Genomic DNA, 14806 nt, shown 5'->3' with positions numbered 1-14806 from the left:
GCTCCAAATAATTTTTTTTATAATTGTGCATGTTATTCATAAAAAAGAAAAATTGTAATGAAGAATGTGACACAGAGGGTGTCGAGTTCTGTGTCTAACTCCAAGGCTTGACTTGCTTGTCTTGTGAAGATATTTAGTCTCAAATGATGCAAACACTGACAACTTGCTCAACACCACCTCTGTTATCAAAAAAACTTCCTTACACCAACACACACTGATGTAATAGAAGAAAGACTTCCAATGGCCATTTTGTTTCTGCCTGCACCATGTTTAACAATCATTTAGAGTTGTTAATCATCAGACATACACTCCTGAAATCCAGAAATATTTTGAAAGACTTATTAGATTTATCCTGAAAGACTTATTGGTCTTGAAATTATCACTTGAAGATGTAATTGCATGTATGAAGTTATTTTCCTTCTAAATAAACGAAGCAAAAACTGGAATTGCCCCCCTAGACTACAGACAATCACCACAACACCTCATGACTTCCCTATACCGGCACCTTCATAAAAATTGCTCGGCTTTATCTTCGACCACATTACCATGGAATCAGACATTATCAAACTGATTAAATCTGCCTCCTTTACTATTTCATTTTTAAAAACGAATTCCCCATTATCTCCATATGACTCGAGAAATACAATTCAGGCGTGAGACCTATCACCTAACAGAAAGGCTTTACTACCCGGTTTCTCCAAATGTGTCTTTCTTCCTCTCAAATCCGTTCTTCCAGTTGCAGCATGCCTCAAAGCGTCGAAGAAATCAGATCACACCAATTCTACTTTGAGAGAGTGTCATAAAATTTTCTGGAAGCCATAATCAAATTCAAAATATCTGGCTACACTTGGGAAAACCTACATATTTGGGAAAAAAACACTTCACAATGCGGAAAAAGGAAGTACCACCTGAGGAAAACAGAGCCTTGTAATGGATATTTATGTGTACAAAACCCTGAACCAGGCAATCACTCACCTAGCAGCAAGAAAATGCAAACAAGTGCCGAAAAGGCAGAACAACCCACAATTTCAGACAGTACTTAAATGAGTAGTGTTCCCAAGTCTCTTTTTGCATCATAACCATACTTTGTTCTTCATATGTTCTTATTCCTGTTCACCTGTTACATGTAAATCACAGCTGCCAAATTGGTCCGAGCAATTAAAAAAAAAAGACATAAAAAATAAATAATTTCGGTCTGTGTAGGCAATACAGAGATAATCAAAGAAGAAATTAAAATTTCACATATTTCAGCAGAACATGCAAAAGCAAATTAGATGCTTCAATAAAATACTAAATGCTGATCTACCATTAGTTCTTAAGACAATATTGGAGCAAGCTACAGATGGAAAAGGATAGTCCAAATACAGCTCACAGATCTACTTGCAACTCCAAAACACTCACCAACAGGGAAGTACGTTGGAAACATCTATCTAGCAACTCCCATTTCATAGATATACTATCTAAATGCTCATAGGAAATTAATCTTTACTTGCTCCTCCAAAAAAGGCCTCAAAATGACACTTAAGAAAAATGTTGGCACACAGGATTTGTGGTGTACCCACACTACCACTCTATTCAATACTCCCCCATCCAGCAATTGAAATATGAATAAGCCATACCGAGAATAAATTACTATCACTCGTAACTTTTAAACGAGTAGTACAGACGAGTAATCTTGGTATAACTCAACTGGAGCAAAGCCCAATGACTTTGTTCCAGTGTAAGATCTGGGCGATGTTCAAAACGCCAGAACAACGACATGCCTTTGCAATAATTACAGAATGCTCTACATTTCAACACAATGTCTTATGGAAATGGGACTAACATTTCTCAGTACATCACAAGACGTTACATCCGTATTTGCACTACAAAAAGGTCCAATTGATTAGATATGCTTCGTATTCACACATCAAAAATGTACTAAGTAGTATTTTCAGACCTGTGCAAATAGACAATCACTCAAATTTTAAAAATGAAACAAAAGCTAACACAAGCCCCTGAAAACACCTTCAGACAAACACGGATAGCTCAGTTTAAATAAAATAAAATTACAGGTGCTCTTTACAATTTCCAAAGAAAATAAAACATTTGTAACACAAATAAACCAAACCAAGGGAAGAAATGAGCTGGTAGTACAATGAGAGTTATTACAACTCGCCCACCCAGCCTCCTTTCTGCCTTCCAATCAAACTACAACAGAGCTTCTCATCTTGTACTGGTTTTTAGAGAGTCCGCTCCTAACATCTTAATGTCCAGAAAAAAGGTGCAGATTTGTATCACACAGCTTAATTATATCTACTATTGAGTGAAATCACAGAAATCAAGAGTTTAATTTAAGGAATATTTTATTAGGTTCATTGATTAAACATATATTCCACATGAGTCGTTAGTTCAGACTACATAGCTAATTCACCTTGCAGGAAAGCTGCCATGTCTTGGGTAGATAGATTTTCTGTGGATGAAATGCAAAAGTAACTCAAAGGGTGTAAAGAAGAGTACATACAAAGCTATTGCACACCTCTTCCTTTAAAGTGAGCTTCTCAATAAAATTGCACCATCTTCCTTGATATTATAAATTGGTCCTGCAAGACTACTCAAATGTGGCATAAGTTGTGTAACTCTGCAATACACATTAGACAGCACCAGAAAATGGGCATGTAACGAGCTAAGAACTTTAAAAAAGCCTACAAAGAAAAGATGGTCTGAACTATAAAACACAACAAATTCTCGAGAGTGGCCATCAAAATTCATTCTGCAATGTGGAGGGTTTGTCTAAAAAATATGCAAGATTTATGCCAGACCAAGAAAGACAGACAGACACACACGTAACCATTGGTAATCTTTTGCTCTAGCTGCAAGTGCCTAGCTCATTTATGGGAACCTGAACTATTTTTTCTATTTTCAGACCCAGAGCAAGAAAAAAGAAAGAAAAATAAGTCACAAAGGGAGACTAGACGGATGAAAAAGAACCCTTAATAGTGAAATAACGAGAAAGGAAGTGTTGGGTAGCGAAGGAGAAGGCAAGATATGGAAGCAAGACTAGACAGTCTTGCTACGCAGCAACCCCTGCCCGAGCTCTTGCAAACAACGTTGTGCTCCTGCACTTTGATAAAGCACTGCACACAATCCAGGATAATGCTGGAGAATTTCAAGATATACCTTAACAAAACACGTTCAGTGAAAAACACTTTCTACCCTGCTTTTTGGAAATTATTTGGCTCACAGTTATTACCTAGATTATTTGACATCTTTTAGATGGACTGCATAAGTCACAATGCCCTATATACCTTTTATGGAGGTTTCTTCAGCAGGGGACAATTGTCTCTACTGAATAGCTCAATTGCCGTTAAGTTTGCATGTGACAAGTGGCTTTAGAAATGCATTTAGAATCACATTTGCTCAATGTGAATCCAGAAATGAGCATCAACAGACCTATACTGGAGTCTATAAAAGGGAAGAAGCTAATATGGAGGTAAATAGAAAAAACTTGTTAAAAAGATTGAGTCACCTCTTCAGAAAGGTTAAGCAAACTTTCCTTTTCATTTACCTGTCTTTGGATCAGCATGCAGCCTACTAACTCAGACACTAGAACAGAACCCATTTGCTGATGGTGAGGATACCGAAACATGTACACTACAAAAATTTACATGGGGGAAATACTCTGACAAAGCTGGTACCATTCAGCATGTTGACAGTGAACCACAAAGACAATAGGAGTTTTGCCATAGTCTCGAGGTGGTTGACGACTACCTGAGGCAAGCCCGACGTCAACAGCCAGTCATCAAGGTAGGGGCAGCCCTGACTTCGAACTGTGCCCTGCTACCACCGCCATCATTTTTGTGAACACCAGAGATGAAACGAAAGGGGAACTGAAAAATGCTCTGGTCCCACCACGAACTGCAGGTAGAGCCGATGAGCCAGCAGGACCAGTTTATAGAATTAGGCATCCTGTAGGTCCAACGCCAGCATCCAGTCTCAAGGGTCAAGGAGAGAGGAGTTGGCCTGCGGCTAGGGCGGTCGACCTCGAATCTGGGGAACTGGGTTGGAATCTCTGCAATGACGCTGAACATCCTGTGATTCTGGGCAAATCACTTAATCTCCCTGTGCGGAAAAAATTGTATGTGTGTCCTCATGTAACGTAACTGGTGCTATGTAAAGCACTCTGATACCCGATTCGGGTCAAGTTTGCGCTATATAAAACTCTGCAAAAAAAAAAAAAAGGACAAACCAGTACTGGGCCAGAGTGGGCATTTGGAATCTGTCCTGGCAGAGGAACAAGTTGAGAGCACGCAGGTCTAGAATATGACAAAGGCCTCCATTCTTGGGCACCAGAAATTAGCGGAATAGCAAAAATGCTATACTTCTGGAGAAGGTAGCCTCTCAATAGCTCCTTTGGCCAAAAGAGATTGCACTTCCTGCCACAAAAGGGACATAAGTTCCTCCGTTAGCCATTGGTGGACGGTGTGGTAGAGAAGAAAGGAAAGGTAAGGCATATCCTTTGTGAGTGATCTGCAGGACTCACCTGTCTTAAGTAACAGCTTGTTATCCAGATATAAATTGTGGTACCTGTCCCCAACCGAGTGGCTGTGCTCCACTAAGCGTGCGTTGAAGAAGAGGTGGGGCAGTGGATTGAGGGGGATGGTGACGCTGATGGTGTGCAACTGCAACCTGGCCTCTGTCACAAAAATGCTGGATTCCTTGCTAAGGATGGACAGGCTGGTGGAATAGACCAGCTCTACCAAAGGCCCAGGCGAGGTAGGGTTGGAGCATATGGCGTTAAGGAGCGGATAAGCCTAAAGCATATGCAGTAGCCCTAATCTCTGACTAGCTCTAACCGGAAATAGTCTTGTCCCCAAATCGGCAAGTCCCATCAAAGGGCATGTCCATAAGGGAAGACATCGCCTGGTTGATCGCATGACGGTGAATGGCAACACTGGTGCCAATGGCTCACCCGATGCCATTGGTGGCGTCCAAGCCACCACGAATTGTGAACATGGCTGCATCTTGATTGTTTTCAATGGCATACACCAGGACTGGCCGAAGACCTTTGGTGACACCAGTGAGGACTTGAGTCAACGGCTCTCAAATGGCATGGAAATAGCATCTCAGGAGGCAGCTGGCAGGAAGGAAAACTCTTTCCAAATGACTCCACCAGCTTGGGCTCCCTGTCGGGGGGAGAAGTCACAAAAGTGTTTGGATTAGACCGGCTTGTGGATGCCTGCCCCACCAAGCTTTCAGGGGAGGAGTGCTGAGATAGTAAAGCAGGGTTCCTCGGCACTGAACAATGGTGTCACGCTATTTGCCTGCTGACTGGAGGTCCAGAGCAAGATTTGGCCCAGGCCCCTAATAAGGTATCAGTTAATGCCTGATTTAAATGCAGCAGTGGCTCAGTTGAGGTCTTCCTCGGCTGGAGGACTTCTTTCCATGTAATGGTATTTACCTTTAAGGTGGGGAGTTGGAGGTCAAGGAATTGGACCACTATACACATTACCATGTGGCATAGGTAGCAGATTATTCTGTGGTTGGACCAGGGGATGAGAAGAGACTTGTTTCAAGGGAGGTATGGAGGCAATTGGCATACTGCAAATCTTTGTACCAATTATCCCCATGAAAGGTTTGCACGAGCTCATCACCTGTATCATAATCGCTGTCCGTGTCCATCCCAAAAAGGGAGTGATGGATGTGTTTATCCCCTTGAAGAGGTGATAGATTACCAGGGGGAAATGGCACCTCAGATTGGGTGCAGCCTCGGTTGAGGTCGGACTGGTGAAGAGTAGGAGAGTACAATTTGTACCTCCCTGTCCATCAATGTGCCAGGAATCGGGGTACATCATGGTGCTGGAGGTGGGATCGCTACGAGCCAGCAGGGTTGTGGTGGGGTCGGCAGGTACAAACTGGCGGCAAGGGGGAACTTGCTTGTGGAATCCCAAATGGAATGCCTCTTGGCTCCTTTGGGCTTGAAAGCATACCACATAGAGCTAGAAGAAATCCAAAGAGTTGTACCACGACATCGCAGACCTTTTCAATCTGGTTTGAGGTGGAAGATGGCCAAGGAATCTCTGCTTGTGCCAGCACCAGCTACAAGCTTAGCTGTTAAGTAGAGTAACTCAGAAATTGGAAGGTACAATGCCCCCGTGCATTGTTAGGTCAAAGTAAATGCTGACGGGGGAAGAGTCCTGCTTTGATCTTTTATGTTTCTTCTTTAAATTACAGGATGATTTAAATCTCGACGAAGATCAACCTCTAGAACTGCTCTGGCAGCATATGGGCTGAGAAAAGGATAGAGACCAGGCTTGAGACTTGGACCAGTCCTGCTGCTGAGTCTTCTCATGTTTGGCGATGTAGAGTTTTGCCTCTTAGTCGTGGATTGCTTTCAGATTCATCGTGACTCGACCCCAGGCACCACCACCATCAGGTACACCTGATTGAGATCTGTCACAGACATTTGTTTGTGACAGTCCCTTCAAGACTTAAAACCTGTTTGGGTGACATTCCCATGCACACTAAGATTTTTGACAAACGTCTATGGTAAAAGTGTTTTAGAGAGATAAGAGGGTCCAAGTCTTGTGGTACGACAAGAAAGAAACTGACATCACGAGGGAGTGTTGCCTATATAAACACCACATGTCATTTACGAAACAGAATGGTGTCAGTGCAGAGCCACTTGTTGCCACCCACCGGCTGAAAGAGGTACTGTTGATAAGTTTCCACATCCAGTCTGACACCCAAGTAAATAGTCAAAAGATAAGGAACCTGCGGCTAGAAGTCTTCACCGGAAATCAGTATAATAATGGATTGTGATGAACTAAGTCTCCTATAGCTGATAGATTTCGATGCATAGGTTTAAAAGTCAGTGCAGGAGGAAAGATTGGAAAACACTGCAGATACCACTGGAAGTACAGCACAAAGGAGGGGAGAATCTGGAGGTCTCCGTTTGAGTGAGCTGCTGATTTCCAGAGAACAAGAAGGAGAAACACTTGAGCACTGCCATGCTGATTCCTGTACAAGTGGGGAGGGTACTCAGATGTAGCTCAACAGTATAGAACACAACTGACAGATACAGTAACAGCGCATATTCAAAGCTCAACTCGGATGGTAATAGGAAAAAGCTTTACCACCTCGCTGAATAGAAGCCATTTTTTACATCTTGCGCAAAACAATGACTGGTAAGAATGCAGGAGGTAGTACTGCTATAGGGGTTTTGTACATTTTAATAAGGAAGGGTGAGTGAAAGTGTGTAGCTGGAGAATTCCCTGGGTCGAAATTAGAATTTCACTATTCACATATTAACTGTGTGTAGTACGTGGATCCAAGAGCAAGGTTTGTCTCTGCTACAAAGGCACAGAATTGGGTTCCAAATACAAAAGGTAAAGGTGCATGGTCAAACTTCTTGTGTGCTGGACGAGCAAGAGCAACCTACCTTCTGGAAACAGTTTATCTATAAATCCCATACAATATTTAGCTGTGTACCTTAAAGGCTTTGTTATGTTAGGGATTTGTAGCGCGCACAGCTACTCAATAGAGTGTCTCGGCGCGAGCCCAAGAGTCAAAGGGAACCTAAGCGCAGATGAACTAGAAACAGGCTAATTGAACAAGAAAGTTTTGAGCTTTTTTCTTAACTCAGAAGGATTCTTATTATGCAGATCCAGAGGCGGGGAATTCCAGTAAGTCGCTGCAAGGTAGGACAGAGAGCTGCCACCCTTCCGTTTCAAATGAAACCCGGGAACAGATGCTAAAAGCATATTGAGGAACGAAGAAACCTGCCGGGGGTATAGAACTGAAAACGTTTGCTAAGATAGGCAGGGCCATACTCGTAAAGTGCAGCATGGGCAATGGTCACAGCCTTGAACATTATCCTAGCATTAACTGGCAGCCATTGTAAGTTAAGCAAGTGTTTACTAACACTGGAGCGCTTAGGAAGATCCAGTATAAGAGGAGCTGCAGCATTCTGAACAACCTGTAATTTGTTCAAAAGGTAATACGGCAGACCGACGTAAAGTGCATTCGCTTAGTATATGTGAGAGTTAACCAAAGCACGGATAACCTTTTCATTAGCAGAGAGAGGCAATGATGGCACGAACCTGCGGAGGAGTTTTAAAAGACCAAAGCAAGTGCCAGTGAGTTTGCCAATCTGGTTACCAAAACTGAGTTTCTCATCAAACCAGATGCCAAGATTTTTCACAGGATGGCCTGAAGGAGAAGGACAGGGAGATTCAGTCGGCCAGACAAGATGCCAAAACAATGGGGGAAACTCCCCAAAGAAGAGAATCACTGTTTTGTCAGTGTTACATTTCAACTGAGCCAACACAAGCCAGCTAAATACCGCAGACAGGCAAGCCTTGACATGAGATGTGGCAGCCTCGTGTTTCTTCAAGGTAAACAAAAGTTGCGCATCATCGGCGTAGGCAACCACTTTGGCACCCAGGTCCTCAGCCAGCTAAATAAGAGGGGTCATATAGATATTGAATAGCAAAAGACTAAGAATAGACCCCTGAGGAAACCCTGTCAGTAGAGATTGAGGTGTAGACACAAAAGGGGGGGATCCCTTCCAATAAAAAAAACATAAGCCTTCCTGGCAACAATACAATTTTCCTACCGAATTTCATAGCAAATGAGGGCTAGGGTTAGTCTAGGAACAGTAAATGTTTTTTTTTATAAAATAGGATAACCTTAGAAATATAATGTGAATGTGAATGAATCGCTATCCACAACACCAAATTGTAGAGGCAAGCAAGGGTCGTTCTTGAAATCTAAAAATAGAGGAAAAGTACATTTTGCAGACCTTTGTTATATGCCTAAACCAAGTTTTGCAAAGGTAGATAAAAAAATGAAACTGCTGGGATGTTCATTACTAATCCTCTCGAAGATAAGACCTAGGGAGTATGGCTAGGTCTGGACTCCTCGCTCAAAAGACACAAAGAGGTTTACAACTTGTCCTCAAACAGCAATGTACCAAGAGTATGACTCAAGTTCTAAAAAAAAGTGCATCACATTTATAAGAGAAAAATATTTTTTAGATGGCTGGACTAATGCCCGCAAATGGAATTGTTCAAGTGTACAGAGTCGAGAAATCAGTCTTGAATGTTTTTACTTTTTGCTTCTTCAACTCCATACAAAAGAACTGAGCGCCTGGGTTTTGAACCATCCACTGGGACTGCAAACTTGTTGTAAACCGGTCTTTAACCCCACTGAATAAATACCTTTAGGCACAAGGTTTTGCCACAATCCTTCTAAACTGTAATACTCAGAGAAGGTATGTAAAAAAAAAAAAAAATGTTTACTGGGATGTAAAGTTCCACTACTTGTATATCTTACATTTACTAAATTGATAATTAAGTGGCACTCAAAGATCTAGTTATATAATAAAAATGTCTCAAGACCATTAGCTCAATGTGCAAATCAATTTTACAAATCTGCAGATCACTGTGAATCAGGTTAGATACATTTTATACAGAAGACCACCTGACTGTTATTACAGAACCATGGTGATTAAAAAAAGAAATCTTTCACTTTACTCTTCATGAACTTTAACTGATTAACCAAAAACATTTTAATACCTGAAACAGATACTTGTTGTAAATAATATTCACACCCCTACTGCCAAGTATCTGGATATCATGAAGCACACTTCTCTGCCTGGTGTTCAAAAGTAAGGCAGAAAACGAGCTCACCCGAGTCTCATTTTTTCCCACCTCAGACATAGACTAAGGAAACTAGGAATAATCTTTTGTGTCACTAAAAGCAGGTCTATGCTCCCAACAATCAAACCAGTGAAAAATCTTCCATCCATTTAGGAATTACTTTCTGCTTTTGGGAGGAGGCGGCATGGAGCTTGTGTGAAATGGCAAGCTTTCACATACAAGCATAAATCCTAATTAATGTAAAGCTCTGTAATTCTAGATGATGCAAATAAAGAGATCAGAAGCAACCGTAATAAAGAGCAAGCAGCAAATGCTTCAAGCTCTTTTACTCCATTTGCCATGAGTAATACCGGATTTCATGCATTCACCGTTCACTGGTTAGTAAATGAAGTACAGAAAGAGAGATCTAAAGAAATGAATCATGCAGGGTAAACTCTTTCATCTAGATATCAACTGTTGCTTAGTTTGATATAAGATTGGTGAGATCCCGTAATCCAGAGGTACTTCTGTGCGCTCATTCTTTCCAGCAAACCCATGCTACGGCATTCATGCCAGGAGACTAAAAATACAAAAAGGCCCAGGAAACATGCTTTTGTAGTGTTTCTAAAACATGTTTTGTTTTATATGAAGATGTATTTGTAAATTCAGGATGGCTTTTACAGATAAGAACTCAAAAATGACTGCCAAATTAACTGGAAAACAATGACTGTTCGACCCGAGGGGTCAAGAGACACATACTAGTATATTAATTTGTTTCTCAAAGTATTTCTAAATTCATAGTATTTAAAGTTTAGTATATACACACACAATTCTGTGTGTGTACACACACAAAGGATGACAAGTTTCTAGTGTTCAAAACAAAATTACTAAAATTAAAAACTCGATAGAAAGAGCTGGTTAAGCACTACCCAATGAAGGCTCACATCTAAAAAATATCTGCTCCCATTAGAGAAATATGCATAAAGCCATCACAGTTTCCTTTTCAACACGGCAGGTGGGATAGCAAATTAATTGTAAACCTGTTGGTAAAGTGGTTTACAAGACAAGATATAAATGAAAGTAACATGATAAAATAATATTAAGTATTCATGTTTTAGAAACACTGCAGTCCAACCCTAAGAGCTCTCCCCATTCTCTCAACAATAAAGGCAAATTAATAAGCAAAAGAAGTCCCTCCCCACCCCATTCCAAGCGCAGACCTGTTCTCTGGGATGCAGGCATCTCACTGGCAGCAGGCTGAATACCTGTTGGTCCAGGAGGCACTGAATAAGGTGCAGAAGATGCTGGAGCTCCTGGTCCGCCATGCTGGAAGGATGCTCCAGTCGGAGGGGGGAGAGAAGGCACAGGATTCATGCTGGTTGGTGAGGTCTGGGGCTGTCCTTGGTACATGTGAGGTGGCAAAGAGTGAGTACCGACAGAAGGCATGTAAGGAGAGTTAGGATAGGGGCTTGAGGAAGATGGGGCACTAGGTTGCTGGGGCTGATAGAGAGCAGGACCCCCTGCTCCGTAAGAGTGTGGTTGCGTTGGTTGGTATGCTACACAGGGGGAAAAAGGAGAGTTATAATTAGTAAATATTTGTAATGAACAGTAAAAGAACTAAAATGAGAAAGAGGTTAGCTATTTGCAGGTTATTCGGATTTCTTCTACTTACAAAAGATATAGAAAGAAAGCCATATGCATAAGTTGGCTCTGGCATATGGAATAGACATGCAATCAAGAACACTAGAGAATGCAACAGCTTGTTTTTTGTAATAGATGTCTACTGAAAACTCACCTGGTTTGGACTTCTATGAAATTCTCCTAGTTTAGCTTCCAAACCTAAACCAATGATAAATGGTCATGTCACAATCCCCTTCACTCCACAATTCCTTGACAGTGTATAGATGACACTAGTTTTTGTGACCGTGAGACCTCAATTTAAGGGTGAGGGAAGAGAAAATGTCTCTTCCCTACAACAATGGTTGGCAAATGGAAAAACGTCACGTTTTGCACTGTCCTGCTTTCTAAATTAATCTGAAATTGTCACAATGACATTTTTGTAATTAAAAGTTGCTAAGAAGGTGACGTCTGGAGGGTATGTCTGAAAGACTAGCTGCAGGTCATTGAGCAAAATCCCTCAATGCCACTTGATTTGGTGCTAATGTAAGATTATAATGCAGTGGTGTGACCCAAGCTCAGAACTGTCTTCAACATTTTTTATTCTTTACTTGAAGGTTTAGCAACACCATTTGAGAATGGTCATTGAACCTCTGAAATGTCTACAAAAACAAAATCCAGCTACTTGCATTCTTTATGGCATATCCGTTCCCTCCACCCTCTTCTCCTGTACCGTACTACCTTTAAGGCTGTACATGTGACTCATTGGTGCTGCTCCAGAGTTCCTCAAGAAACAACTGACCCGTAACAAACCTACTAGAGATCTTTGGTGTCTGTTAGTGCCTCTCTGCTTGTGCCTTTCTTCAGGCACCAAAGATTCAGCGATTTGACATTCTAGTAGTTTATCTCAAACTATAGAGTAACCTCTAGGAAGAATGTGGGCAATACCATATATCGCATAGAGTCTTAGATTATACACATATGTAATAGTAATAGCACAGTCCTAGTTTTCTGGAACCTAATTTGTACTCTCCATAAAAAATTGATGTAAAGCTTGGGATACTGTTTCCATAGATTTTTTTTTCAAGAAGTGCATCCCCCTTGTCACTTTTTATTTGGTGGGCATTCCTTTTCTTGTTGATGTGCAGCTTGCTACCTTTAATCAAGTTGAAACCAGAAGCCCGCAGGTACCTAAGTGTTTGATGGTATGTACCTCCATTATTGTGTGAACAAATTCTCCTAGTGGGGTGCCATGCCATGCTTGCTTAGTGTCTCTCTGCAATAATTTCTTGGTGAGGGTTCATCTTTTGCTGTACTCCCTCTTATGCAGCCTTCAACATGTGCAACTCTATAGAAGCTGGGTTTGAGGAGTGCACAGCAAACCGCAATATACTTGGGCCCACATGCATCAAGCACTTTTGCATTTGCAAACGGTGCGATTCCTTAAAATCGGCCGTTTGCGAATGCAAAAGTGCTTTTTCAGATGCATCATTATTTTTTAATGAAATTCGCTGATTTTGCGAATTTCCAGAATGCGATTGCATTTAAGGAATCGCAAATTTGCGATTCCTTAAATGCAATGCATCATTCTGAAATCAAATTGCGAGAACAAGGTTTGGAAGTGCAAATTACCACGAGGTTGAACCTCGTGGTAAATTGCGAAAAATGTTTAAAATGTACTAATTTACATTTTAAACAATGTCATGTTACAGACACACATGTCTTTAGGACATGTGTGTGTGAAACATCCATTTAAAAATACATTTCAGGGGTGCAGGGGGGGGTCCTTTGGACCCCCCCTGCACCCATGAAATTTTCTAAGTGCCACTCGCAATTTCCATTGATTCCTATGGGCCTTTTGGCCCATAGGAATCAATGGGAATAGCGAATTCGCAATTTTGAAGTCACATAATATTTGCGATTCGGTAAAAATTGCGATTTTTACCGAATCGGAAATATTTTGCACTTTCTATGATGCATCCCGTTTTGCGAATCCATATTTGCGATTCGGTAAAATTCGCAAATTTGGAAACGCAAAACGGGAGTTTGATGCATGAGCCCCTTGATGTGCTAATTTTACAGTGTTGGAGCTACTTTGCACTTAAATTTGCTGTTACTTACAAGAATGATGTTCTTTTCTATTTAATTATCTAACGTGCCTCAGCTGTCTCAGTCAAATAACCTTTGTCAACTTCATGTAATCTACCAGCACACTTGAATCAAAGGCTTCTCAGAGAAATATGTTCTCTGCATGAGCTGATAAATAGCTACCCAACTTCTGGTGGTGATGGGCTTGAGAGGAACTTGATTCAGGAGTTGCAGTTCAGCAGAAGTAATTTAGAAGAGAGGAGTAAACTTCTCATAAGATCCTCATCTAGGGACAGAGGCTGAATTAGTATATCATTCAAACTGAACCCTGGGTCACAAGCTGTAAGAAACTTGATCCAAGTAATACATTATTTTTTCTTCATATTTCCATTTTTTCATTGCATACATCGGTTCTGGCTTCAGCGTTTTTTTGATGTTGCCTCTGCCTGAGATCATGTCTTAGCTTTGAAGCATGTTTTGGATTGATGTTTATTTCAGTTGTTTCTTTTTGCTGCTCAGTGTTCTCTGTACTACTTACAATCATCCTGAAGTGTAGTTTTCAACTTCTCTGTCAGATTTGATGAAAAACAAGCACGCCCTTTGGGGTGGAGGTAGATTCATAGTATAGTACAACTCCTTGATTTAAAGTGAAATGACTCTGAACAGTTATTTTCAAGTATTTTTTTTCACTGCTGTAAAGACGGCAGTGCATTTCTATAGTGATTAGATAATTTCAGAATTTCCAATGGCTTCACTTATTTAAATTGGTAATTGGAAAAACAAGAATAATTATTTGTTTGTTCGACAAATAGGCCATCTAAGTATACAGTTAAGTATTTAAATCCTTACGATATATGCACTTTGTTAATCACAAATAGTACAGTAAAAACCTGTGAGAAAAAAAAACACCACATTTCTCTTTGAAAGTAACAGATTTGGTATTCACTATTAACAATTCATTAAAAAATGTTTACTGTGCGAGCTATGTCGGAAGATTTCAAAGAGAACAAGTGTGAAGGCAGCCCAGACGATACAAACATTTATAAGTTTCAAAAAATAAACATTATTTCCAAGCAGCTAGGACATAAGGACAAATATGAAGAAAATGGAAGGGCAAGTCATCAAAACTAAATTTACAGCCACATCTTCTCCTCTTTCATCCACCATTTAACTTGAATATCAATGGAAACCATAGTCTCATTTTCAGATGTAAAAATATAAAACTGGAGTGAAGGTCAAATACTGGCTAACCTCAATCTGGTTGTATAATTAGCAAAGGATAACGCTTGTATTTAACCACATAATTTAAACTGTCAGTTGCAGGTTTACCAATGCAAATTCTCTAAACGCAACCATGCTAGAAAGCAATTTGTATAAAGGAGTGGTCAATCTGATAGCAATTTCATATTTGACAAATAGACCATTTAAGGTTCTGATGAAACTAGCCTCCGAGCACACACAAATTTGTCCAAACTACAATA

At 40.6% G+C, this 14806-nt stretch overlaps 1 protein-coding gene across 1 annotated transcript in view; it reads right to left on the bottom strand.

Annotated features, from left to right (window-relative positions):
- LOC147665198 (protein transport protein Sec31A-like) overlaps positions 1-14806 on the bottom strand; it is a 77548-nt gene that overhangs the window by 47460 nt on the left and 15282 nt on the right. The window contains exons 4-5 of the mRNA XM_086949682.1: positions 10841-11176; positions 2414-2452 (exon numbers count right to left, since the gene is read on the bottom strand). Of these exons, the coding sequence (XP_086805808.1) occupies positions 2414-2452; positions 10841-11176 (375 nt within the window). The remainder of the gene's footprint in view (positions 1-2413; positions 2453-10840; positions 11177-14806) is intronic.

This window comes from Lissotriton vulgaris, unplaced genomic scaffold, assembly GCF_964263255.1.
Source record: "Lissotriton vulgaris unplaced genomic scaffold, aLisVul1.2 SCAFFOLD_1663, whole genome shotgun sequence".
In the NCBI taxonomy this organism is placed as follows: Eukaryota; Metazoa; Chordata; class Amphibia; order Caudata; family Salamandridae; genus Lissotriton; species Lissotriton vulgaris.
The sequence above is the reverse complement of the archived record's forward strand: the minus strand, read 5'-3'. Positions and strand labels throughout refer to the sequence as shown.